The sequence below is a fragment of the Ptychodera flava genome, chromosome 15 (genome assembly GCF_041260155.1).
Source record: "Ptychodera flava strain L36383 chromosome 15, AS_Pfla_20210202, whole genome shotgun sequence".
In the NCBI taxonomy this organism is placed as follows: domain Eukaryota; kingdom Metazoa; phylum Hemichordata; class Enteropneusta; family Ptychoderidae; genus Ptychodera; species Ptychodera flava.
The window spans coordinates 39,649,250-39,677,238 of record NC_091942.1 but is presented as its reverse complement, the minus strand read 5'-3'; the positions used below and the strand labels follow the sequence as shown (position 1 = coordinate 39,677,238).

General features: G+C 35.7%; 1 protein-coding gene across 2 annotated transcripts; it reads left to right on the top strand.

The window, feature by feature from the left end:
- Positions 1 to 561: 561 nt before the first annotated feature.
- Positions 562 to 27,989, top strand: LOC139152159 (dynactin subunit 5). 2 transcript variants are annotated; one of them, XM_070725268.1, is made up of 7 exons: positions 579 to 697; positions 837 to 913; positions 6,933 to 7,001; positions 7,581 to 7,699; positions 15,939 to 16,050; positions 22,389 to 22,491; positions 25,170 to 27,989. In XM_070725268.1, the coding sequence occupies exons 2-7, from the start codon at positions 866 to 868 to the stop codon at positions 25,268 to 25,270; spliced, it is 552 nt and encodes a 183-aa protein (XP_070581369.1). In that variant the 5' UTR covers positions 579 to 697; positions 837 to 865; the 3' UTR covers positions 25,271 to 27,989. The 2 variants fall into 2 exon arrangements, with proteins under 2 accessions (XP_070581368.1, XP_070581369.1); XM_070725267.1 differs by lacking the exon at positions 837 to 913 and having other exon boundaries at positions 562 to 697.

The following is a 27,989-nucleotide window of genomic DNA, read 5'->3' as shown; positions in this document are numbered from 1 at the left end:
AATTTTCGCTTACTTTTCCTACCCAATTGAATACTTAAACCATGATCACTCAATCTAAATTTCGATAAAGTTCTACGAAGAGCAAAATTTGACAAATCATTTAGTATTTTTCAAAATAAAACCAGTCTTGAAAGTTCTATATGCAGGCAATTTGTTACCATGTACCTCCATTTTTTCTTGTCTCATTTGACATATTCTCTCTCTAAGTATTCAAATACTCGCTTGATATCTTCCTTTTTAATTTCTTGTTTAACTGGACATATGATATCACTCTTAAGGAGCTGAAAACATTCACATGATTTTAACTTCCCAAATTACAAAGAATAAAATTTGCCCCGGCTCAAGGAGAATTTCAGAGATTGATTGATTGACTGTCGGACTGCTTCAATTTTCATATTAAAACACCACGATTTAACGTTGAGAGGAAAATTGGTCAAAAAGTAATGGCACTTTCTGTTTCTGACGACAAGAATCTACATTTTGCGCAAGTATCCGATGCACGTAACATATGAACTTCATAGCTACCCCACCATGGGAAATTTTGAAAACATCCTTAATGTCAAAGGTCATACTGAATTACTAGCCGTTTTACGGTAACTGTCTGCAGCTCGAGCTCGCATCTGTTTATTTGTATGTAGTTATTATAGATATGGAGTTGCCTGATATATTTTACAACAAGGCGGAGTATATAGAAACGGTAGGTGTAACATTATGATCATTAACAATTACATACAGAGAGTGTCATTAATTAGAGCGTTTTCTCACTGAAAGACGTTTGTAACGACGTTTTGATTGAAAATAAATTTATGCAGAAACTCCCCTAACTTTCGCCCCAGGAAATCGATGTCTGCCATATTGATACGAAATGGAACCGAGTGACGTGTTTTTCATACGGGAAAAATTCATTGAAACGGTGAGGTTATACTCAGGTATATTTTTGAATCATGCAAGATGTACTAGCTCTGCATGGCAGGGCTGTGTGTTACCGGCGATATACGCCGTCGGTAACACACAGCCCTGCCACGCAGAGCTAGCAAGATAGCATATAGTCGTAAGACTCGTTCTACCCTTCAGTAGAAGCTACATGTACTGAGTGAGTTTAATTCCATCGAGCCATGGATATGGATGGAATCTTGTCCTTCTGCCGCCATGCCTGTGTATGGCACAGTCGCTTGTGCTTCACACAGCGAACGGCCCTTTGAGGCTTTGTCGAAGACAAGTTGTCAGAGGGGCCGTCTGTCGTATACCGATTCGACTGTGCTCCATGGTCGAATAGACATAAGCAGCTGCTGCATGTCTCGTTATTTAAGGTGGTTGGAAAGGCTATTTTTGCACCAATTCTTTTCTCAGAGTTAATGTCAAGTTTCAAGTGTTAGAATCAAGTATTTTGTTCAAATTTTCAGGATAACTCCCTTAGTTAATATTTTCTCCAAAGAATATAAAAATTGTATATTTGCAGCCATGATTTTGAAATATGACACCAGTAAATATTAAAATTCAATTTTTCATATTTTTTTTTACATATTTGAATTTAATAATAATTGGATAGTATTAATATTACCAAATTAGTTATAAATATGTTGACACTATTTATTGTAAGATTTGTACGGCAGGATTTGTAAATAAAATTTGTTTTTATGATTTTACATGGGTTTATATATCAAAAAATTATTAAAAATTCTTTCAAATTTCAAAATGTGATTTTTCAAAAAGTACTTCAAATACAGGAAAATTGTGCCGTACAAATCTTATCTGTAACCTTGTTAATAGGCTGTAAAATTCCAGTTCATATCTCATTTCAAAGTTGGATTAAATGGTATACAATTATGTAGGAAAACTGTTATTCTGTCAAAAATGTTGAAAACAAGCCATATTTGCACCCCTCTTTTGAAGTCATAGAGCAGTTTTTTTGGTTAATCTCACTTTTGACACCTCTTTGACACTCAAAGAATCTAAAAATGCATTTATAATAGCAGTCACTCACTCTGAATGCCAGCACCGCCTTGTCAAACTTTCCTGAAAAACAGCAAATAATGACTTTCCCTTTTCAAACATTTTATTAAAAGCAAGGGGACCTCTGCCATAGTTAATACACTAAGGACTCCCCAACTCTTCTTATTTGGTCAGTTTTTCAGAAGTTTTAACAGGCTATAACTCTGCAATGCCTTTGTGCCCAAATGTCTAGTTTTTTTATTCCACAGAGAATGTTGACTACTTTTATATTTTAATAGTTTTGTTGAAATTTATAACTGACGCTCTAGCCTTTCCAACCACCTTAACATACCATTAACCCTTTCAGTGCCATATTTTTCCCCTCCAAAATTTTAGTGCAACATTTTTGTAAATATTTGCATATTTTTCTGTAATTTTTGTAATAGATTTGGACTGAATTGGCATGATATCATATCGGCTTCAGTTTTTCATCATAATCTCTGAGAAAATGTGAAAGACATCGTTGAGTTTCAATTTTACTAAGGTGACAAAAATTGACGTTGGCGCTCAAAGGATTAATTGAACAATTTCAAGGTACTATAGACTTATGTCTATGGAAGTATTAGACTGGAACTGGCTTGTTTCATCTTTGTTTTTTACGTCCATGGTTTCATCGGCCGGGGGTTGGGGCAGTGGATTATTTGTGCTGCTGTCAAAAAGTAACAGACCCTCATTGAAAAACAAAAACAGGATGAAGCCCCCTTCCAACTTTCGAAAAAAGGGTGACCCTCCTCAGCAAAAGGTAAACAAAAACAGACAAAGATGGACAGACAGACACATATATAAATAATAACACAAATTACTAACTACAAAGTAATGAAATATACTTGAAGTAATTAAGTAATTTGTGTTATTACTACTAATGCTCTGCTTAGCAATGAGCACTGTCATTTCCCAGGAGGATATACTTATATATATATATATATACATATATATATATATATATATATATATATATATATATATATATATATACACACACACACACACAAAATGTATACAATGTGCCATATATATATATATATATATATATATTATATATATATATATATATATATATATATATATATATATATATATATATATATATACATACATACATACATACATACATACATACATACATACATACACTCAGATGTAGTTGTGTGATTTTTCTAATTAGTTTCTACATTAAATTTCCACGCTATACAACACTGGGGAACCTGTCATATTTCAAAACAAGTTTCTAGGTATATATATATATATTATATATATATATATATATATATATATATATATAGAGAGAGAGAGAGAGAGAGAGAGAGAGAGAGAGAGAGATAGATAGATAGATAGATAGATAGATAGATAGATAGATAGATAGATAGATAGATAGATATAGAGAGAGACAGAGAGAGCAACTAGTTTGTTCCTTAAAATTACTACATGTTTACTGCACATGATATGAATAATGCATAATTTTCCAAATCATTTAACATAAGAATTGAGAAGAATGATGTGCTTAAGTACGTTTTCAAAATTTTGAGTTGTCTGTGAATTTGTCTACACATGAGAGACATGGGAGACTTCACTGAGGAATCTCCGAGGACACAAATCATAATGAATTATTGGAAATCTATAGTACTGTGTATACTCACATTGGTCAATTGTTTATTTTCTTTTTCATGGTAATCTTCCAATTTTACCTATCTTAGGGGAACTGTGAAGTCACATTCATTACTAATTTGGCTGTGGTGGTGCTCTTATCTTTGTCATGTATGGTATATCAAGAAAACTGCACAAACTGATAATAGCGCAGCCCAAAAAAGTGTCTGTCGAGACAGAAGCTGATCCTTCAAAGTCTCCCTTCCCCAACCCCCCACCCCAGATGATTTGAAGAATATAGACCACGTATGGGACAGTTTTCTTTTCAGTACCCTACCGTGCATGCATTTAAAATTCTTGGAATGCTTTTACATATATAGAGTGCTGAATGTTAATCAACTATATTACAAGGAAGAATCTTTTCCCTATGGTTCTGAGGACAACATGCCAGTGTATGTGATACACTGTTTTTTAAATCTGTGTAGTGGAGAAAGTTATGAAAAAAAACTGTTGCATCATCTTTCAAAAATTTTTGTCAGCTTGGTCTGTCTTTGGTACGTCAGCTTTACCATTTTCATGAAATGCCTGTGTGTGGCATGTTTGTTGTGCGGGGATGGTACAGAACTGCTATGTCAGGGTGGCTAAGGTCATGGCACCCCTGCATGAGTACAAAATGCAGCTTTTTGGCAACACTTTTATTGATATCTGTCAAGAGGTAAGTTCAGTTCGTGAAGTTGATTGGCTAATACTAGAAGGATAAGTGTTTTCAATTGCTATTTGACCAACTATTAATTAGCAAATGATCTTTAACGTCAGGTTAAAGGTTGATTGCGGAGTTCAAAATCTCATGGTACATGTGTTCCAGGAAATCTGTCAGAACCTGTGTTTTTTTTGAAAATCTGGTTTTATCTCCATGTTGTGAGATATATATATTTCTGTGCATTGTTTCTTCTCTTTGCTATTGTAGCCCACAGGACAGCACCCTGCACTGGCTTCTTATATCATTTTGGCTGCGTAGCCACCAAGTTGGAGATATAACAAAACCAACATAACAGAAGAATGAAGATGCTAGTCTACAGGCGTCAGAGCTACAATTATTGCAGCTAACTCCCTCACAAAATTTACTACCAGTGCTCTATGGACTATTGTCCCAGTTCATGTGGAGAAATTCTTGTCATCCCAATAATAGAAATCAAGTCAAGGACAGTGTGCTCATATTTGGTTTGAATTGGTCCATCAAAAAATATTTAAACCAGAAAAACAAGAATGACAAAAGTAAATAAGGTCTGAAACTTTAGGTACTGGAGGTCAACTTTAGGCACAGGCTTAGCAGAGGAATGTTTCAACATAGTCCTTCATGGTTTCAGAGGAATGTTTCAACATAGTCCTTCATGGTTTCAGCAGGTCTGCCAATATGTATCAGTTCATGAACAATCACAGGAAATGACTCAAGGTCAGTGGAGTAGGCTGTTTCACACGCCGCCCTGTAAGATATCCCATAATGCATTGCTGTAAGTCCAACACCTAAACTGGAAATCGGCTCATTTGGCGTCAAGACACCTAGACAGTAAATGACAATACAGGCTGGGGGTACCCCCAGGCCTCCCACAAGTATCAAACTGTTGTAGCGAATTCGAAGCAAGCAGCTCTTCTCATAGACTTAGTTCAAGTCGGTGAATTTTTAAAAACTAAAATCATTTATAATAGTTTCTCTTGTGCCTCTCCTATTTCATACAAACCTATTCGGAATTGGTAGCGCATGTTTTCCGAGCGATTGAATGCGTTACCTTTGAGTCTGCACAGTATAGTGAGTTAGTTTTTGCCGGATTCACCGACTTGGACTTCTTGCAAAATACCGGCGGCCAGACGGACTGTGTACACAGTGACGTCAAGCAAATACAAAGTGATTGACAGTTCCAGCCATTATTCTGGCCAATAAGGAGAACGCGTGAACTAGTGTTAGTGGCGTCGAATAGGACTCTTTGCTGGGCCTTATATTTTCGCACAGAACACGCCGCTTGACAACTTCTTTGGCCACGATGGTTGATCATGTAGATTTGAACTGTAGTCGGAACTGCTGGAGGCTTTTCAGCAGAGTCGATGCCGAATGCAGCATGATCTGCAACTCACATGAGTGTGCAGAAAGGGGTCAAGACTTATACTGACTGCAAACTCTATTTCTTCACAGGACAGTGTCTTTTTTCCATCCTTGAATAACCGGCGACGATTATCGCATTTTGCAACATGGGCCCAACAAACAACATAGATATTTACACGGTGAGGGTGTGAATTACTTGGGTCGAAACGGACAGGGGTCGAGGTTACCTGCTGCCCCGGCCCCAAGCTGCAGGCCTGGCTTTGTTTACATAAGGCGTCCACATTTTAGAAAATCGCTAAAAGTAGGCAGAACGAAAGCCCCCTTATGTGAAAACGTAAGGGGTCAATAGGGGTCGTCTGACAGTTCGACACGTTTCCTACTGTAAGAGTCAAATGATACTACATTGACTGGGTTGACCATACGACTTTCACCAAAACGTCCAGGGGAAAAGTGAATGCATTTGATGTTTGACTAAACTTTACAAAGCATCAATTTTTCAATAAAAAAATTCATGCTTAGAACTAATGAAAATTGTAAAAAAATACCACTGCCTTGTATATCAGGCAAAAAAAGGTCATTGGCATGAAAATGAGTTTACTAGAAAATACACAGTGGCTCTAAAAATAAGTTTGAAAATGTAGCGTCTTTACTGCGGTATCGCTAGATGGTCGCCATTTTTGAAGCGAAGATGAACTGGTGAATTCTGGGACATCTTCCAGGGCGGCATGGCAGTGTTTCAGTCACTGCCACACTCTACACATACTAAGTACACTGCATTCAAATAGGTTAAAGGTCTAGAAGCTCTGATTCATATGTGTAGGCTGTTTCAGTTAATACCACCACTCCCGCACATTTGCAGGATTTCCCTTTTTTCTGACCTCATTTGCATATTTTTAACACTGACATGTTCATTTGAACAACGTCACATCTCAACCCCTGGCTCTACCTGTACACCAAATACTAAGATGGTACATGTACTGGTAGGTACAGCGGTTTGGGAGCTTTTGCATCAGACAGACATGCATCCGTACATACATACATACATACATACATACATACATACATACATACAGATGCCACCGACTCACCATATAAGCTCTTTTTGGTATTTATTGTAGACATACCAAATATGAGCTAAAAATCAAGTATTGCATTTTGTGGTCACAGAGATTGTTTATATTGAACTTTGAGAAGTATAACAGAACTATTGTTATGTATTGTTTCATGTCTACAAGCTGTAATTTCCAACAATTTACAGGCATCTGGAAATAAAGTGAGCAGGCAGTCTGTGTTGTGCGGCAGTCAGAATATTGTTCTAAATGGAAAGGTAACATACATTTATTCCACTTTACACAAGCAGCTACGTGTATTTCTGGTGGTAGTAGTAGTAGTAGTAGTAGTAGTAGTAGTTGTTGTCATTACTTTTAAGTATTGTATCGTATGTGGATTTCTGGTATACCGGTACACAAAATGCACACACACTTTAAGTCTGAGTATTATAAATGTTGTGACATCCAGCCCCTGGGGCTTATAAGACACTAAAATACAATAGAGATTGTGATGAAAAAATAAATAATAAATAAATAATAAATAAATTAATACATAGAGTGAGGAATTCACCATTTTTTACTCATATAAAGTCCATTTGTCAAGATCAAGAGTGAAGATTTATGGACACAGTCGGCATTTTAAATCATTGTCTGTCACCTGTAATAATATGAGCAGTCACTAGAGCTAAGGTTGATATATGAGGTTATTACCTCTAAGCATTATTTACAGAAGTTTAAATCCGGCAGAGATTTTTTACTTCAATAGAAAACATAAACGGTAAAAAAACTGTCTCGTACAGTCATGTTTGTACAATGATTATTATTGATAATGATCCCTTCTTGGTTCTATTTTACAGACAATCATCCAATCTGACTGTATAATTCGTGGTGATTTGGCCAATGTGAGAATAGGAAGACATTGCGTTATAGGCAAGCGAACAGTCGTAAGACCACCATTTAAAAAGTTTAGCAAAGGGTAAGCTTTTTTAGTTGACTGTTTCTGTCTTACGGGAAGTTCACCAAGGATGATTTTCACATATGTGTAAGCTTTGTGGTTGCATCTTCCAAGAAAACCATTTTTGCCATTTATAATGCGCTTGGTGCTTTCATCACGTGGTATGGCAGGGACCATCTTCCGATGGGTAGGAAGTTGTCCACTCACCCACATTCACGCCAAGCTGTGTTTATTTGCATATGGATTGTATGTACTAAGTGTCAGTTGAATAAACAATGCATGTGATGCTCCATGCATGTTTGCCTGTGTGATTACTCGATTTCTTCTTTGCCTGTTAGTAACATTTGGCTGCGACAATTTTAAGTTCACAGTTTTAAACTGTTTTCATGTGCCCAGTTACAAAGCAATATCAAACAAAGCATATTTCTAATTCCCGAAGACAGGGAGAGATGGAAAGTCCGGTTCGGGAATATAGGAAAAGGAGACGTAGACAGAGTCCAAAATTCATTCAACTGTGTTCACAACACTTTGAACGAAGATTTGAAGGTTCCCCGATCAATTTTGACTAGTAAAAATAATTACAATTTGAATCAGAAATTAATGCTGCCAAAGTAATTTAGTGGTCAAATTAATTGAAAGGATGATGAAATTATGTTGGGACTGCTTCAATCATGGACCCTGACATTTTGTAAGGTCGACAAATTCATCATTCAGCAGTTCTATGCTGTATGTAACAAATAAAAAACAAGCAACCTAGCGGCCGATATAGCTCCGCAGTGTTCATATAGAGAATAACTATTTTTGACACATGTTGATGAAGAAGTGTGGAAATCTTTGATAGCTCAATTCAGTGGCCAGAAAAAAGTGGCTAAAATAGCTGCAAAAATACACAATTGAAGATTTCATCATACTTTGAATATATCACATTGGATCATCCCTAGGAACATGTCAACCAAAGCTATCTGATTGCCCCAAAAATAAAAATTGCAGATTTCATCATGATTTCAAAAGATCAAACTTAGTTCATCAGTAGGAACCTGCATATTGAATTTCAAAGCTATCAGACCAATACTTTTTGAGAAATACATTTGTTGACCAAAAATGGCAAAAATTGGCCCCAAAAATTCAAAATTGCAGATTTCATCATAATTTCAATAAATGTCATTTAGTTCATCTATAGAAACCTGTATACCTAATTTCAAAGCTGTCAGATGAGTAATTTTTGAAATACACAATTTTGACCAAAAATGGCAAAAATTGCCCCAAAAATACAAAATTACAGATTTCATCAGAAATTCAATATATATTACTTAGCTCATCTGTAGAAAGCTGTATACCAAATTTCGAAGCTATCAGACCAGTACTTTTTGAGAAACACATTTTTTGACCAAAAATGGCAAAAATTGGCCCAAAAATTACAAAATTGCAGATTTCATCATAATTTCAATAAATATCATTAAGGTGATCTGTAGGAACCTGTATACCGAATTTCAAAGCTATCAGATGAGTAGTTTTGGAAATACATATTTTTTGACCAAAAATGGCAAAAATTGCCTTAAAAATACAAAATTGCAGATTTCATCATTATTTCAATAAATATCATTAAGTTTATCTGTGTAGAAACCTGTATACCAAATTTCAAAGCTATCAGATGAGTAGTTTTGGAAATACACATTTTTTGATCAAAAATGGCAAAAATTGCCATAAAAATACAAAATTACAGATTTCATCAGATATTCAATATATATTACTTAGTTCATCTATAGAAACCTGTATACCAAATTTCAAAGCTATCAGACCAGTACTTTTTGAGAAACACATTTTTTGACCAAAAATGGCAAAAATTGCCTTAAAAATGCAAATTTGCATATTTCTGCACAATTAGAACAAATCTGATATAGATCATCCCTAGGGACATATGTACCAAATATCAAAGCTATCTGACTGGTAGTTTTGAGGAAGATTTTTAAAGATTTTTTTACCGAAAATGACAAAAATTGCCTTAAAAATACAAATATGCAAATGTCACCATGATTTGAACAAATCTGACTGAAGTCACCCTAAGTAAACTGCATATCAAATTTCAAAGTAATCGGACAAGTAGTTTCAGAGAAGATTTTTTAACTAAAAACACCAAAAAATGCCCCAAAAATACAAATATGCAAATTTCACCACGATTTGAAGAAACTTAAGTGAGGTCACCCCAAGTGAACTGCATATAAAATTTCAAAACAATTGGACTTGCAGTTTCAGAGGAGAAGGCAATTGTTGACGGATGACGACGACGACGGACGACGACGGACAACGACGGATGACGACGGAAAATCAACCTATTTGATAAGCTCCGCATCCCTGACAGCGGAGCTAACTAGAAAAATCGCACTTTGGTATCGTTTCAAATTCAAAGTGACCGCGATTACAGATGGAGCAATCTCTGACAACTCGCCACGGGCCATTTGATGGACGATGCATAAGTTGACATATCCATATCTGAAAGACTATGATCAGACTAAATCAATCTCCCTCTCTCTCTCTCTCTCTCTCTCTCTCTCTCTCTCTCTCTCTCTCTCTCTCTGGCACATTGTTTTATTTTGTCAATGTTTATTAGTTTCATGTCACTGCTCAATGCAGTGCTGGTGTTGCTTTCCCATATTGAGTTTTTGTCTTTTTCGTCACTCTATTAGTTTTTTTTGGCTGACACTAATTCGCGGAATTGAACAGTAGCCATACCAGATAAAAAATTAGTTTCTTTTCTTTAGAGTCCATATTTGTTTGCTCTCTGGATTTTGGAGCTGAACAGAATGGAATTTCAGATCTCAAACAGAAATTTGGATTTAAGTAGAATATCATCATTTCTTCAGCTCTACAAGTAAGGCACCTTAATTTTTGAAGTTTTCAAGATGAAAGTTGTGTCAAATACTGCAGGAAACGGAGCTGTAACTTCAATTTGAAACTACATCAGAATTTAAATCTTACCCCGAGAATTGCTCCTTATAGAGGGCACTACCAGTGTGAAGGGACAGTCAGGCCCAAAGAGGGCCGGCTTGTTTAGTATGATCGCAATAGCTCAACTTAGTTTTCAAAAAATAATTGCATATGTACGGCATACAACGACAATTAGGGGCGTAAACCCAGCCTACCTTCACAAACTGATCACAAAAGAATGGCTAAAATTGCAAAACGACCGTAGTTTCAACTGACCTTGGTATTTTGACCTGCCACCTATGGAGGCAATGTGATCATATTACAACGTGTATGTTTCAGTGATTTCTTCACATTCATGTACATGTAGTTTATTCATAATTACCAAAGTGATTTTGACCCCTCCATTATGGTTTACTATTCCAACTCTTACTCTGTTTAACATTTGAAGAATGGATGCAGATTCATTTCATCGCAAATTTTTATTACACCAAAATACCATCAATGACGCTGTAGCTTCTCCAGTGTGTGGCCAGGTCAGATAATTGGCTGTTGACATGGAGTTGGTGGCAAATAGTTGATGATGTAGCGGCATGAGGTGGATATGGACCCAAAGAACCCAAAAATTGATTAAATATATAAATCAGAACAATTCTAAGTTACAGTATAAACTGACTAATGATAGTTATTGTGGAAAGAAGTTAAAAAAATTCAGAAATAAGAAATAACAATCCTGAAATAATAATGACACACTCCCTGTTGACCTGAGTGCATGTGAAATACATAACCTGGTGTCTGTAAATTAAATGTATACCAAGTGAACATTTTAAGTCACTATTAACTGTTTTTAATGCAATTTCCAAAGAATCCTTTGAAAATGATGAAAAGTGCTTATTTAGGTTTTGTGTTTGTAAAACCTCACGGCCAATAATTTTCATAGTATAGAAAAAAATTGAAAGTGATGGAATTACTTTTTTTAATAGGCATATGTTCCTTGAAATACATGACCCTGTAAAGAATATAATACAAAGCCCTTTGTGGTTCAACATTTCTGCCTTTTTGTCTGGACAGACTGTAGTTCAAATCATCCATAACCCTGTTGTTTTTGATGTCCTGAAATATTGGTTTACCAACTGAAAAAATTTTTAGAAGGCTAAGTCATTTGATCAGATGAATAGAGATTGAGAAAGTTGGTGGAATTGGAAAGGGTAAAATAAAATTTTGTTTTGAGAAAAACATAAGGCGATCAAATAAAAAGAGTGGTTGAATTGATCGGGTAACAGCACCACAAAAACTGACTGCGTTTATGTAAATGATTCTCAATGTTGATGCCAGGATACTCAATTTGAACAATAGTTAATGCAAATGGGCACAGCCTGACGTGAACGTGGGTGAGTGGACAATGCCGTACCCTTTGGAAGATGGTCCCTTCCATATCACATGATGAAAGTGCCAAGCTTTGCACTTTTACCATGATTCAAAATACATGGAGTTGATGATGCCCTATAATGCAACTTCCGGCACTATTTTTATTCGTTTTTATAAAAAATCAGACAAGTAAGTTATAAATGGCGAAATGGCTTTTCCAGAATAAGTGACCACAAAGGTAACACATATGTAAAAATCATCCTTGGTGAACTTCCCTTTTAAGTCAGTTCACTATTCTGAAGAGTTATTGATAAGTTGATTGCCAAAGTCATGACAGATCAACAGATTTTTAATATGGCAATTTATCCAGTTCAGATCTAGTGCTTACGTTTGCATATCAAGGTTTGTCATTAATACTCCTACTTGTAGCCATATCAAACACCCAAAAAATTGTTCTGCCTTGTGAAGTTCATGTATAAAGTACCAACTTTTGGGGCATATTTTTCTTAAATAAATGATGTCTTTTTTACTCATGATACCTCATTTTGATTGTCATAAGCTTCGTCTTTCATTTGTGAAGAAAAAAATTGAAAGAGTAAAAACCAATAAAGAGTTGTAAGAACTTGAAAATTGGGTTTCGTTTTGTTGCGCCAGAAAAGGGTGATTTTGCAACCACTTAAACTTATGGGCCGATTTCAATGTATGACCCCTTGTTGGAAAGGTCAGATAATTAATTCTCTAATGCATCAGAGCCTAGATGTGGCAATATTCACAGACTGTCATCGTAGGAAATCGAAAGACTAACTTCAATCAAAAATCTTGACCTCAAGACAGCAAAAATTTTGGGAAGCAGCTATCTGATGATAAAATTTAGTGTATATTTATTTAGTAAGATTCGAAAGTTTCATGAAAGTTTGATTAGTGGTTTCGATGGAAATTGATCGACAAGTATGTCGAGAGCGATCAGGAGGTGGCGTGAGCTCGAGCCCGGGCCCCACAACCAACATTGTTACTTGATTGAGGCCTGTGGGTACGCTGTTGCGTACTGCGTTTACAGCTTGGATGAGTGTACCGGTATATTCCGGTATATTCGCGTAAAAAGAAAGTATTTACTCATAGTTTTGGAAAGTTTGAAACCACTATGATTTAGAATTTACTTCAGAGGATGCTTTAAAAAGTTGGACTTGTAAATTTTCATGAACGAATGAAAATATGACATATTGTTAACAAATGCTAATAAAATATTGGGTGGTAGCTCGCAGTATGGAAAACAAACAAATTTGATGGAAAATTTTGACCTCATAACAGCAAAATTGAAGGTAACTGACTTTCTGATGATAAAGTTTAGTTCATAATTAGTAAGATTATTAAGTTTCATGAAAATTTGACAAGCGATTGCAATGAAAATCAATCGACAAGTGCGTTGAGTCAATTACATGTTGGAGCACAAGCACCACCGACGTTGTGACCAAGCGAGGGTGTGTGTGCTGCATAGTGTATATTTGCGTAAAACAAAGTATTCACCAATATTTTTGGAAAGTTGAAACCACTGTGATTGAGAATTTACTTCAAAAGATGCTTTAGCATTGGTAAATTTTTTTGTGAACTAAACAAACTATTACTTTTTTAATGTTAACAAATGCAAATAAAAATTTGGTGGTAGTATGTATACGGTGCATTGCACACCAGGAGTGGTTTTGATATCATATCTTTGAACAATGATTGTAGTTACCAATTTAGCTGACATCTTGCCAATTAATGAAACTAACAATGATTAAATATTTTTGAAATGTGATAATTTGCATAAATTTGCATATCTAATAGCCTGAACAGGGAAACTTCACAAGGTATGATCAGACATCATTTTGAATGATTTCATTGAATTCAGCATGTTTGAAAACCTAATAATTGAAAATTCTATGTCTAGATCTATGTGGTAGAATAATCAAAATATTTAATTTTTGCTTGTTTGATTTATAGGTGGACTTAGTTTTTCTGTGAAATCACTGTTTTTAAGATTGATGAAACCGGATAATATTCAAATTTTGACTGCATATTATTTGTAGTTGAATAAGCTTTTTCAGATTGATTAGCCATAATTTGTTTCAAAAGGAATATTGCAACAGGTTTTAAGCTCTCATCAAAGTTGTTGATGTATTATTTCTGATATATTGGCATCAAAACTTCATTAAAATTAAAAACGTTGAAACATTTTAATTAGCGGCAGAAAAAAGTACGAAAATTAATTACTTTGAAAATCTGTATCTCTGGAACTGTACCGGGTACTACTCATCCAATCTTGATTATTCAAGGCTTGTTTTGTTCCCCCAGTGAGATCTTTAGATTGAAGTACATTCCAATTCTCTATTCCTAATATTTAACAAGCAACCTAATATAGCTCCGCTGTGTTTATGTAGAGAATAACTATTTTTGACACATGTTGATGGAGAAGGTGGAAATCTTTGATAACTCAATGCTATTGCCAGAAAAAAGTGGCTAAAATAAGCTGCAAAAATACAGGATTAAAGATTTCATCATACTTTGAATATATCACATCGAATCATCCCTAAGAACGTGTCAACCAAAGCTATCTGATGAGTAGCTTTTTGAGAATTAAATTTTCTGACAAAAAATGGCAACAATTACCCCAAAAATAAAGATTGCAGATTTCATCATAATTACAAAAGATCAAATTTAGTTCATCTATAGAAACCTGTATTCCAAATTTCAAAGCTGTTAGACCAGTACTTTTTGAGAAACACATTTTTTGACCAAAAATGGCAAAAATTACCCCAAAAATTTAAAATTGCAGATTTCATCATTATTTCAATAAATATCATTAAGTTCATCTATAGAAACCTGTATACCAAATTTCAAAGCTATCAGATTAGTAGTTTTGGAAATACACATTTTTTGACCAAAAATGGCAAAAATTGCCCCAAAAATACAAAATTACAGATTTCATCAGAAATTCAATATATATTACTTAGCTCATCTGTAGAAACCTGTATACCAAATTTCAAAGCTATCAGACCAGTATTTTTGAGAAACACATTTTTTGACCAAAAATGGCAAAAATTGCCCAAAAATTACAAAATTGCAGATTTCATCATAATTTCAATAAATATCATTAAGGTGATCTGTAGGAACCTGTATACCAAATTGCAAAGCTATCAGATGAGTAGTTTTGGAAATACACATTTTTTGACCAAAAATGGAAAAAATTGCCCCAAAAATACAAAATTGCAGATTTCATCATAATTTCAATAAATATCATTGAGTTCATCGATGGGAACCTGTATACCAAATTTCAAAGCTATCAGATGAGTAGTTTTGGAAATACACATTTTTTGACCAAAAATGGCAAAAATTGCCTCAAAAATGCAAATTTGCATATTTCTGCACATTTTGAACAAATCTGAAATAGATCATCCCTAGGGACATATGTACCAAATATCAAAGCTATCTGACTGGTAGTTTTGAAGAAGAAGATTTTTAAAGATTTTTTTACCAAAAATGACAAAAATTGCCTAAAAAATACAAATATGCAAATTTCATCACGATTTGAACAAATCTGACTGAAGTCACCCTAAGTAAACTGTATGTTTAATTTCAAAGCAATCGGACAAATGGTTTCAGAGAAGAAGATTTTTTTACCAAAAACACCAAAAATTGCCCCAAAAATACAAATATGCAAATTTCACCACAATTTGAACAAACTTAAGTGAGGTCACCCCAAGTGAACTGCATATAAAATTTCAAAGCAATTGGACTTGCGGTTTCAGAGGAGAAGGCAATTGTTGACGGCCGACACGGCCGACGACAGACGATGACGGAAAATCAACCTATTTGATAAGCTCCGCATCGCTGACAGCGGAGCTAAAAATGGCCTGACATGGCTTCCCCTAAACCAGCTTCTTTTCAAATTAACATGTATTACCAGCAAAGATGATGACTTGTTTGCTTTCAGTGTTGCTTTCTTCCCTCTTCATATTGGTGACCATGTGTTTATCGAAGAAGACTGTGTTGTGAATGCTGCTCAAGTTGGATCTTATGTGCATATTGGTAAAAACTGTGTTATAGTAAGTGCATCCCATTTTGTCTTATACAACATGTACAGAAGCTATAAGTTTTACTAGACTATTTGACAGTGGGATAGGTTGATTAATGATCAAAGTTGATTGTTAATATATCATGAGTCTTCAAAAGAGTTGTAGTCTGTAAAGAAATTAACTTTCAAATGGCTCAATCACAGTAACTTCAATGGTTTGGAAACATAATTCATTCTATTGTCAGAATGCATGTTTTGATTTTGTTACATTGGCAATTCAATGGCACTTAGCTGTGTCATTTAAATTAATTGGTAGTTTGCATTTACATATTGAATTTTTGTTTATAGGGTGAATGTCCAGAGGCACTGCATCCAAATTTTATGAAATACGGTTCCGGTGATAAAAAAAAAAAATATGTGCTGTTCCGATTACCCGACCTACCCCAATTTTATCCCCCCGACCCTAGACTTTTTAGAGCTTCGTAAACCCGGAAGTAAAAATAATGAAATCAAAAAACGTGAAACGCATGAAACTAATTTTAGTTCGATTTTGATACTTTTTGAACTGCTTCAATAAAATGCTGTTGAAACAATACCACGCGTAAATTTCCGTACGCTGATTTTGCATATGAAAGCCTATCAGTCAGTTGAGAGTTACGTTCACAAAAGTTCATTGCCCTAGCCCGATAAGGGTTCTGTGTCACATCATCTCTGTACGATTGAGAAAAGGAGACAAACTGAAGTTTTTGTGCATCATATGAATGTCCATAACACTCTGAAAATAATTCTGATAGCAAAATTGACACGAAAAATTGGACTTTACTGTCACAGAAACGTGTTCAGTGCAGACTGCACAAGCATTGAAGCAAGCTGTGGTGTCAATGGGCCCGGTTTTTGAATTCAGTGAACAGACACTGACTCATTTTTCGGGGCAAATAAACCCTAAAATTAACTGTCGGTGACAACCAACCTTTCTGTTTGTTATTTTCCCCATTCTAAAATGACTGAAAAAAAGCAACTGGAGCAAATCTGACATCGAGAAAAACTCTACTCCGCATTCAATTCAAAACAAGGGATCTGACCCTCTAAGTTGTTCGTTTTAGCTCTACTGAGTCTGCGCACAAAACTACAAGACCAGCTAGGTCACTAGAAAAATATAGCTCACTGGTTTGCAAAGGGCAATGTTGATCCAAACTTACAGTAGTGAGGGATATATACGCACAGTAAAAACGTGACAAACAAGCACATTATTTTTTCACAAGCTACAAAACATTCTTTTATAACTAGATATTTTTCTTGGTTTGTGTAGTGCAGACAGTTCAGTGAAAAATGAAAAAATCCCTGAAGGTACAGTGGGAATGGCTGGCTGTTGTTAATTTGATGTTTGAATGTACATTAAGCCCTATGAAAGCAGACTTACAGAATATGTGCAAACAAACATACAGAATATTTAAGCATGAGGGAATATGCTACAGTTTTTAGACATATTAATGCTTATGAATATTAATGAGCCGTCCGCCACTCTTGGAAGCCCTATACATTCACAACAGTGATACCTAAATTTGTTGAATTTTGAAAAAATCTTATAGAGGATGGTTTTTGGAGCCAGCAGCTTGGATTGTGTAAGCAAGTGATTTATGGCTTGTAGTATGTACGTATCTCAAGTGACATCACTGCAACATTAAAACTTACATATAAGATATCATTAAATGTTTCCGTTAAATCCCCCCCAAAATTTTAAAACCCCCTCAAAAATTCCAGCAGAGGGGGACCAATCCCCCCTGGTATAGTATCTAGATAAAACACTGCATTGATGACAGTAAATATTGTGTTGTGTCAGTTCTTACAAGTCAGACTTACCTGTGGATAAACAGTTCACTTTCCTGTCAAAGAGTTGTAATTCAGCCATATCAATTTCCATGGCAGTCTAATTAACCACACACTTCAATTCTACTGATGAATATTTTATTTTAATAAATTGGTATTCAATTTGAGTGCGTTTCATGAGGAAATTGTTCACTGGTAGTTTGTTTGAATGCGTACAAAATGCACATTGAGAAATAAAAAAAAAATGAAAAAAAAAAAATTTCCCTACCTACCTACCCTATTTTTGAAAACCATGTAATCGGAACAGCACAATCTTTTTTTTTTTTGCCTAATCTGTCAGCGTTAGGATAGGATGCAAAAATGTTTGGGAGCATCCTGTCAATTAATTACTAATTGACTCATTTAATGACCTTTTGTAATTAGGATGGCGGCCTACATTGGTTTTATGTTTTCACCACAGTGGAACTCATTCTGTATCGCAGTATTTTTAGTCCCCACGGACACCGTCTGGGGGGACTTATAGGTTTGGTCATGTCCGTGCGTGCGTGCGTGCGTCCGTGCGTGTGTGCGTCCGTCCGTTCACGCAGATATCTCAGACATGCCTAGGTCAATTTCTTTCAAACTTTGCACAAGGATAGTACCCTACCCCATACAGATGCACGTCGTTTGTTTCACAATGCGATCAAATTTGGCCGTGTTAGAGGACTTTTTAGTTTTCACCTCCATAGACTCCCATGTATAAGGCAGTCTCCATAGACTCCCATGTATAAGGCAGTCCATAGACTCCCATGTATAAGGCCAAGAAAAATAAAAATTTAGTTTCTCATCGTATTCATATTGCAAAAAGGATGCAGTGACACAGTTTTTAGTCCCCACGGATGAAGTCCAGGGGGCTTATAGGGAGGCATCATGGGCCAGTGGCTAGAGCAGTGGACTGACGATCACAGGATGGTGAGTTCCAGCCCCGGCATGGCCATGGTGTTGTGTCCTTGAGCAAGGCACTTTATTCCTCATTGCTCCTCCCCACCCAGGAGTGATGGGTACCTGGTAGGACAGTGGTTGTAATGTGTGTGTTTAGCTCTGCTGCGCTTATTGGCTGCACATGTGAGCTGTAGTTTGCTCCCCAGGGAGTTGAGTGGTATCATATTAGGTCCAGTGACCAGGGGTAATAATAATTGTAAAGCGCCTTGATCACATGTACTTGTGGATATGTGCGCTATATAAGAACCCAATATTATTATTATTATTATTATTATAGATTGGGTCATGTCCGTCCGTGAGTCCATACGTTCACGCAGATATCTCAGATATTTTGACAAAATGTCACGTGACCTTGGTGACCTTTGACCTCAAATATATATATTTGTCCATAACTCGGTAACCACAAGTGCTACACCCTTCATATATGGTATGATGGGACAGCTTATGACGCCACATATTGTACCTCATTAATTATGCACATATCTAATTTTGAGCGAGCCAATAGAGCTAGAGGTCTGATTTTTGGTATATAGGGATCACTTAGCAATACTATTTTTTTTTCAAAATGTCACGTGACCTCGGTGACCTTTGACCTCAAATATACATATTTGTCCATAACTCAGTAACCACAAGTGGTACACCCGGTATGATGGGACAGCTTATGACGCCACATATTGTACCTCATTAATTATGTGCATATCTAATTTTGAGCGAGCCAATAGAGCTAGAGGTCTGATTTTTGGTATATAGGGATAACTTAGCACTACATTTTTTTTGACAAAATGTCATGTGACCTCGGTGACCTTTGACCTCAAATAAACATATTTGTCCATAACTCAGTAACCACAAGTGCTACACCCTTCATGTATGGTATGATGGGACAGCTTATGACGCCATATATTGTACCTCATTAATTATGTGCATATCTAATTTTGAGCCAGTCAATAGAGCTAGAGGTCTGATTTTTGGTATATAGCGGTAACTTAGCAATACAATTTTTTTGACAAAATGTCACATGACCTCGATGACCTTTGACCTCAAATATACATATTTGTCCATAAGTCAGTAACCACAAGTGGTACACTCTTCATATATGGTATGATGGGAGATCTTATGATGCTTCATACTGTACCTCATTAATTATGCGTATATCTAATTCTGAGCAAACCCATAGAACCCAATGTCTGATTTTTGGTATATAGGGATATCTATAGGATAGGGATATCTATAGGATAGAAATTTTTTGACCAAATGTCATGTGACCTCGATGACCTTTGACCTGAAATATACATTTTGTCGATAAATACGTAACCACAAGTGCTATGTCCTTTATATTTAGTAGGATGGGAGACCTTATGACAACACACGCTTTACCTCATTAATTATGTACACATCTAATTCTGGGCAAGGGAATAGAGCTAGAGGTCTGATTTTTGGCATATAGGGATTAATTAGCAATACAATTTTTTTTCAAAATGTCAGGTGACCTTATGACCTTTGACCTTGATTATACATATATATGCATAACTCAGTAACCACAAGTTCTATACCCTCCAATTCTGATAGGATATTAGACCTTAAGATGTCACATTTTGTACCTCATTATCATGCGCATATGTATTTCTTGGCTGGCCAATACAGCTAGAGGTCTGATCTTTTTTCCCGATTTAGAACCATAACTTAGACATGCCTCATGTGTTTCAAATTGGGAACAACGACATAGACCTATGTGCCCATATAGGGATTAATTAGCAATACAATTTTTTTTCAAAAATGTCAGGTGACCTTATGACCTTTGACCTTGATTATACATATATATGCATAACTCAGTAACCACAAGTTCTATACCCTCCAATTCTGATAGGATATTAGACCTTAAGATGTCACAACATATACACTCCAGTGATACTCTCAATGACCACATTTTCCTGCCCCAACAAGACTAATACTCCTATTACAAGTGGGGACTATGTCATTGTCAATGACTTGTTAATCACGTACCTAATTAATGAAGAGGACTCTTTCCTCTCTGAGCATTTGTAATTAAGGTACCAACAAGTGGGGACTTATTATTATGTCAGTTGTAGGCGGTACCTTTTCCCTTTTGAGTTTGCCATGGCCAAGTACAACGTGCCTTCAGTTGTAGTAAAGGTTCGTAGGTCGCAGTGCGCTGTAGCGCCTGCACACAACTGAATCTTTCAGTCTGTTGGGCAGAATATGTTGATATTTTGGGTGTAAGTAGGTAGCATCAATCCTTTGCACAGAAGCCAATTTTACAGGGATATCTTTCATTTCATATTTTTAAGATATTTTTTGGTAATTTTATACCCACTGATAACTAAGAGTATATAATGCGGTGACATGGAAATGACATGGAAAACTGTATTTGGTGTCGAAATATGGTAAAAAAATCATTAGAAAACATAGCTGTGGTGATTTTAGCAGGTTTGGTTTCCAACAAATAAATTCCAAAATTTGTTCATTGTTTAAGTATCAAGGTTGTAAATAGTTGACACACTTCCTGCCATCTGGTCATTGTATATCTTATGCAAAGATGGTCAGTACAAAGGGGTGGACCATATGAAATCCTGGGGGGGGGGGGGTCCTGGCAGATTTTGAAAAAATTGCCAAACAAATGTCAAAAAAAAATCAGCCAGAGAAGGTTTGAAATAGAAAAGGTTGGAGACTGGGAAAAAAATAATGTACAATGGATCTGATAAAAAGATAATGTACCTCATTAATCTTCCAAGACCCCCCCCCCCAATAACAAGTGGGCCACCCCTGATGTCTTTTATTTCTTGTGTCATCATCCTTGTGTAATTGGTTATAAAAGTTTGTAAGTTATTCCAAATGTGGATACACCAGTTGTTCTGGAAGAAAACAATGTTTACTTTTACCTGTAGAGTTTCTGAGTAAATGATTGTATATTGAGATCTCTCCATGTATCTGGTGTATGGGCAAAATGTAAACATTGGTTGCATGTTATGTATTTCAGTCTATGTCAAATACTGTTCCTGAAAAATCAAGAACAGTTTGCTGTGTGCTCGTAAAAGATAACATAATTGTCAATACATAAAGTGCCTTGCAGATTGATTGTCTTAAAAATTTTCACAGAAGTAGAAAAGGAAAAGAAACTAATCAAATTGATGTAACATACCGTATTCACCCTGAGTGCCTGTAGGCCTATATTTAACTATTTTATCAATACATTCACTTGTTTGTTATATCTTTATCACTCTCCATTGGCCAAGGCACACTTGGAGCCAATGTCATCACTCTGTGCTAGTCTGTGTACCGGTATATCAGTCTGTCTGTATGTATGTATGTACATGTTTCATACAATTGTAGGCTTGTTTTGATAACTATATGGGAACGAACAGTGACATTGTTACTATTTTCGTTATATTGGGTCAAATTTATTTTTCAGCAAAACTGCTTGTCTGATAGCTTTGAAAATTGGTATACAGGTTCATAGGAATAGTCTTGTGCTACAATATCACCACTCTTTAAATACCGGTATGTGCCAAACAATGACTTCATCTCTGGTTTCTTTTTTTGTAGGGCCGTAGATGTGTCCTGAAAGATTGCTGTGCAATAGCTGATAATACAGTGTTACCACCTGAAACAGTAGTACCACCGTTCACAATTTTTTCAGGCTCACCAGGTAACTAGTCATTAGTCCCCATGGACAATGGCCAGGGTTTGGTCATGTCCTTGCGTGTGTCCATGCACACAGATGTCTCAGAGATGCCAGGAACAATTTCATTCAAACTTAGTACGAGGACTACTCCCAATGTCATACATATGCACATTGATTTGTTACTTGATATGATTCAAAATGACCGTGTGGCAGCCATTTTGTTTCCCGTTTTGATTTCAATTTTTTTAGGGCAATTTTTCCCATTTTTTGTCAAAAAATCAGTTTCTCCCAAAGTATTTGTTGGATTGCTTGAAAACATGATAGTCTTGATCCTAGGGTTTTCTGTCTGATGTGTAAAAGTCATTATGAGATGAAGCATTTCATATTGCTTAGGTATTAGATTAATTTGGACTTGCAATGGAATTTTCTTAGTAATCAACCTGTTAGAATGCAATGTCATGTGTGTTCTAGTACTTAGCATCTCTGTAAAATGGGAGCAGTGTCATTGACACTATTTTTATTATCATGTTATTAAATACTAGAGACTATAGTCTATAGAAGCTATTGGGATGGGTATCCGTCCGGCGTCCGTCGTCAGTCTGTATGTATGTATGTATGTATGTCCGTTTGTGAGGCGTCCGTCCACTCAAATATCTTGAGAACCGCTGTACTTACTGATTTGATATTTGTTGTGTAGATGAAAAATATGATTTTGAGAAACTATTTTTTTTAATTTTTTGATATTGTTGAAAATAGGCAAATTAATGCCAAAAAAGGTGTTTTTGGTAAAAAATCTTCTTCTTCATAACCGCTGGTCAGACAGCTTTGTTATTTGGTATACAGGTCCCTAGGGGTAACCCAACTTAGATTTGTTCAAATTGTGATGAAATATGCAAATGTGTATTTTTAAGGAATTTTTTTGTCATTTTTGGTCAAAATTTGACTTACATTGTATGTAATTCTTGTACTGTGTAAACCCTATCAATTCACCTAGAAAAAAATAATTAATATGATTTTAAATAATTGAATAATTTGGAAATCATCAAAGCCAAAATAATTTTTGTGTAGAATTATCAGAAAGTTCAACTTTTTTTTGACAGTTCATAGTGAAATGCTTACCATCTTAGAGGATTAAAACATGTAAAGGCATTTTTCCTGAATCCCAACTTTGACATATTCTGAACTGTCATTTATTGTGCCCTGTATGTTATCTAAAAGAAATTGCTCAAAATAGTCAATAGAGATAGAGATAGAGAAAGTTTTAATTTCCATTTATGGTTGACTTGGTAAGGATAAAATAAAATTACTTTTTGAGGAAAAAAATAGAGTGGTCAATTAAAAGAGTGGTCAAAGTGATAGGGTTTTTATGGTAAAGCTGGGCTGTAAGATTCCTCATGTGCTATTTATGGCAATTATGCAATCTGTGTAAACAGTGCAATGAAAGTTACATGATTCCTTATAATGCTTTTGATGACCTTGAACTTCTTAAGTTTCAAACATTTGTCTCTTCAGTGTGCTTTCTCTGAGTATGTACAGTCTCAACTTATTCAACAGAACTCACTTACAATGTAATCAAAGATATCCACCTTCTTCATCAGTACATGTGTCACAAAAGGTTATTCTCTACATAACACAGCAGAGCTCTGTCAACTGTTGAGTTGCTTGTTCTTTCAAAACTGCTGATCAGACAGCTTTAATATTTGGTTTACAAGTCCCTAGGATGACCTAAGTGAGATAATTTCATACAGTCAGGAAATACTTAATTTTGTATCCATGTCTATAGTAGCTTCAGGGACTTTGGCCCTATGTTATTAAATAAAAGTGAACTATAGGGATGTCAGCCGTCTTTCATGCAGGGAAATTTCTTGTATAAGTACGACAATGAAATTTGCTGAATTTCAGTATGAATGTGAATCTGTTTTCGATAAAGCAGTTACATTGACAGATAGAAGCCCTGTATTTCCCTTTCTGCCCAGTACTTTCAAGTCAAGATATGCTTTACTCTTGTGCTTGTAAAAAGTGAGCTTCATACATTGCAAGGTCAACAATTTGGAAAAAATTTACAAAACCTACAGACATGTTCCATGTGAGGGACTTCTAGATCTATCCACTGATATCCATCGATATTGCAAACCTAAATTTAGACTTCAGCCACATTGCAACCATTGCAACCATCAATCGCATACTCAGGTATTTCTCAAATTTAGCTAACTAATTCCATTCATGCATCAGACAACTGCACATACCATACCACATACAATGTTTACGCCACCATTTTCCAGATATCAGTTGCCCATTATCACTTCACCATCATTTCCGTCAATGGTTTCCAAAGCTGCCATTAACTAAGAGGGGACTAAGTCAGTGACAATGACTTGTCATGTATAATTTTGATAAGTCTAACTTTCTGTGCTAAAAACAATGATAAAGGCTTCTTTGACATAAGTATTAACCTGTGTAAACCTATAATAGGGCTGACTGATGATTCCTTAATATGTAAATACTGGTATAGCATACCAAGGATGACATAGAGCTATTGCACACAAGGTAGTCAAGATTAAATGAGAGCTTAGTGAATTTGCTTCTTTTTTCGCTTGTCTGATAGTTTTGAACTTTAGTACGTCTGTTACTACATTCTATCCTGAACAAATGTGAGCACAGTGCCGTGGCATTTACCCACTATTTTTAATGTAACTTTACAGGTGTATTCACTGGAGAGTTGCCTGAATGCACACAGGACCTCATGGTAGATGTTACCAAAGGCTATTACCAACACTTCTTACCAATCCAAGAAGTCAAATAACCTAGCTGTGCACTTGTTAAAGAACCTATGGTTTTTCAAATTCAATCGTACCGGTATACTGCCCTAGGATGACCAGATTTGCTGATGTTATGACTGATATAAAGTGGAATAGCAGTGCATGATACTGACATATATTATACACATGCCTGCTTGAATGACGTACGCCTTTCCATGTGTACAAAACCTTGGGAGTGTATAGTACAAGAGTTTAAAGTTATCGAACAAGAGACCAACAAGACTGAAATTCCACAAAATATTAGCTAGGAATAGATTCTTGGCTTGGAGAGTCAGTCCAGGATATTCCTTACCTGGCCTGTTCACACAGCACTCAATTTTTTTTCTCATCCTTGTACACAGATGTTTCATTTTGAAATCTCTTTCACTTATTCCATTGACATCACCAATTGATTTTGTTTTAAATTCTCCAATACGAAATTTAAAGATGAGTTTCTTTATTCTGTATGGGTTTCGTTTGCATCTTGACTTGAACAAGCATGTATTATTTTTAGTTTCCAGCTCCCATATATAAATATGGCATAAGGAGGTATAGGGGTACGGCTAGTTTTCAATCGGGTATTAGCTGTCCAGTGTCAATAATGTGTCTCTCTGTATGTACCATATTTGTGCAATCATAGTACCCTGGTTTGGCAACATGAAATGGGTGTTAATGTAAAGGTTTTTAGATCATATTTGGTATGTATATAAATACCAAAAAGAGCTTATATGGTAAGTCGATGGCGTCTGTATGTCTGTATGTATTTATGTATGAATGTACTATGTATGTATGTGCGTGCGGATGTATGTCCATCACACGCAAAAGCTCCCAAACCGCCACACTTACCATCATAGTATTTGGTGTACAGGTAGACCCAGGGGTTGAAACCTGATATTGTTCAAATGAACATGTCAGTGTCAAAATATGCAAATGAGGTTAGAAAAAGGGGAAATCCTGCAAATGTGCAGGAATGGTGGCATGCCAGTGACTGAAACAGGCTACTCCACTGACCTTGAGTCATTTCCTGATTGTTTATGAACTGATACATATTGGCAGACCTGCTGAAACCATGAAGGACTGTGTTGAAACATTCCTTTCCTAAGCCTGTGCCTAGAGTTGACCTCCAGTACCTAAAGTTTCAGACCTTATTTACTTTTGTTAATCTTGTTTCTCTGGTTTAAATATTTCTTGATGGACCAATTCAAACCAAATATGAGCACACTGTCCTTGACGGTATTTTTTTATAATTGAGCAGTGTAGTGTTTTCAGCCAAACATTCTGTATTTAATTTATGCTAATCTATTCATGTTTTTTGCTATTGAGCCTATCTCTGTACTTCCATTCCATCTTTTTGTCAAACAGCACAAAAAACTTACATTGGCGAGATTGATTGACTATTCTTGGGAAATCATGAAAGTTTCAACTTTTACATTACATGTGAAATGACGTCAGATGATGAAACAGCAAGGACTTCCCAGCATAACTGACATGTTGCTTTTTATCTCTATTCACAATTAAATCTACTGAAATAATCCTTGGCTAATGATATTATGGTTTGTTGAAATTAAAGTTTTAATAATTCTTGACAGGAGAAGAAAATTCAAAACACAGAAGACACAGTATTCAGCTGACTAGCATCAGTCAATAGGTGTGATCATGGAATTACTGCATGTAAAAAAACCCAACTTTTCTGAAGTCAAGTGATCAGGGTCAAGTAAAGATGAAGTTAATTACAGTCACCAGTCAGAATTCTTCCAAGATAAAAAATAAGTACTAATATAAACCATGAAATGTAATTAATACTAGTACAAACCATTGAAATTGGATGGCTGTAACAGCATTTTTCTCGGGCTGGAATAATACGGAAATGCTAATGACTTCTCAAATATCATAAGATGTCAGATAGTTCTAACATAAACGGTTGATTGTCTGGGCTGGACAAAAAACAGCAGTCTCTTATTAAGTTGTTGAGATCGTTGCTCCATGGGAGTTCAGTTTAGTGCTCTAGCTATATGCATTCTAACTCTGTCTGATAGTAAGCCCGTTTTAGATGTTTTTAGAAGGAGACCAAAAAGACAGCGAGTGATCAGTGATCACTTTTTGCATCGAGTACAGTCATTCTCTCGAATTCATTAGACTTGTTCCAAGTCTGTGGGCATCTAAATATCAAAGCAGAATAAATTGAAGAAACAAACTTTTGCAGACTGTTGGGTTAAAGATAGGCTGTTGTATAGATCATGGGGGTGAACGAGTTGGCCAGCCAAGCGATTGGGTGCCAGTCTAGAAGTAAATATCATTTTAATGCTTGTGCTTGAAAGTGTCAGGGATTTTTTTCAGTTTGAATTACTTTACTTTGTACAACAGAATATTTAAACTACATTTACCACGACGCATTGCAAGTAGAATTTATCAAACGTGTTTTCACCATTGGGGTATGAGATTGATTATCTCTAGATGTAAATTCTACACATAAAGATGCCTCGCTATTGTTTTCAAGTTGTAAGTATGGTAATCACTAAAAATATTGGTGTGAAGAAATAAAGGTAGGACTGGTATTTTTCCTTCTTTTTTATATTCACAAAAAATTCAAACTCCGATTCAAGGTTGTTTCTTGATTGGACATTGATTGTATACATTGGTTGGTTGGTTGGTTTGTTTGAACAAATAAAGGTCACCACCAGCTCTACTTTTACAAGGCCAGTAGCTAGCTGTAACTTGTGATAA

Coding starts and splice junctions, on each gene's coding strand:
- LOC139152159 (XM_070725267.1), top strand. CDS start 650: ATGGAGTTGCCTGATATATTTTACAACAAGGCGGAGTATATAGAAACG. Junction 7,002..7,580: donor ATATTGTTCTAAATGGAAAG/GTAACATACATT, acceptor TCTATTTTACAG/ACAATCATCCAATCTGACTG. Junction 7,700..15,938: donor TTTAAAAAGTTTAGCAAAGG/GTAAGCTTTTTT, acceptor GTTTGCTTTCAG/TGTTGCTTTCTTCCCTCTTC.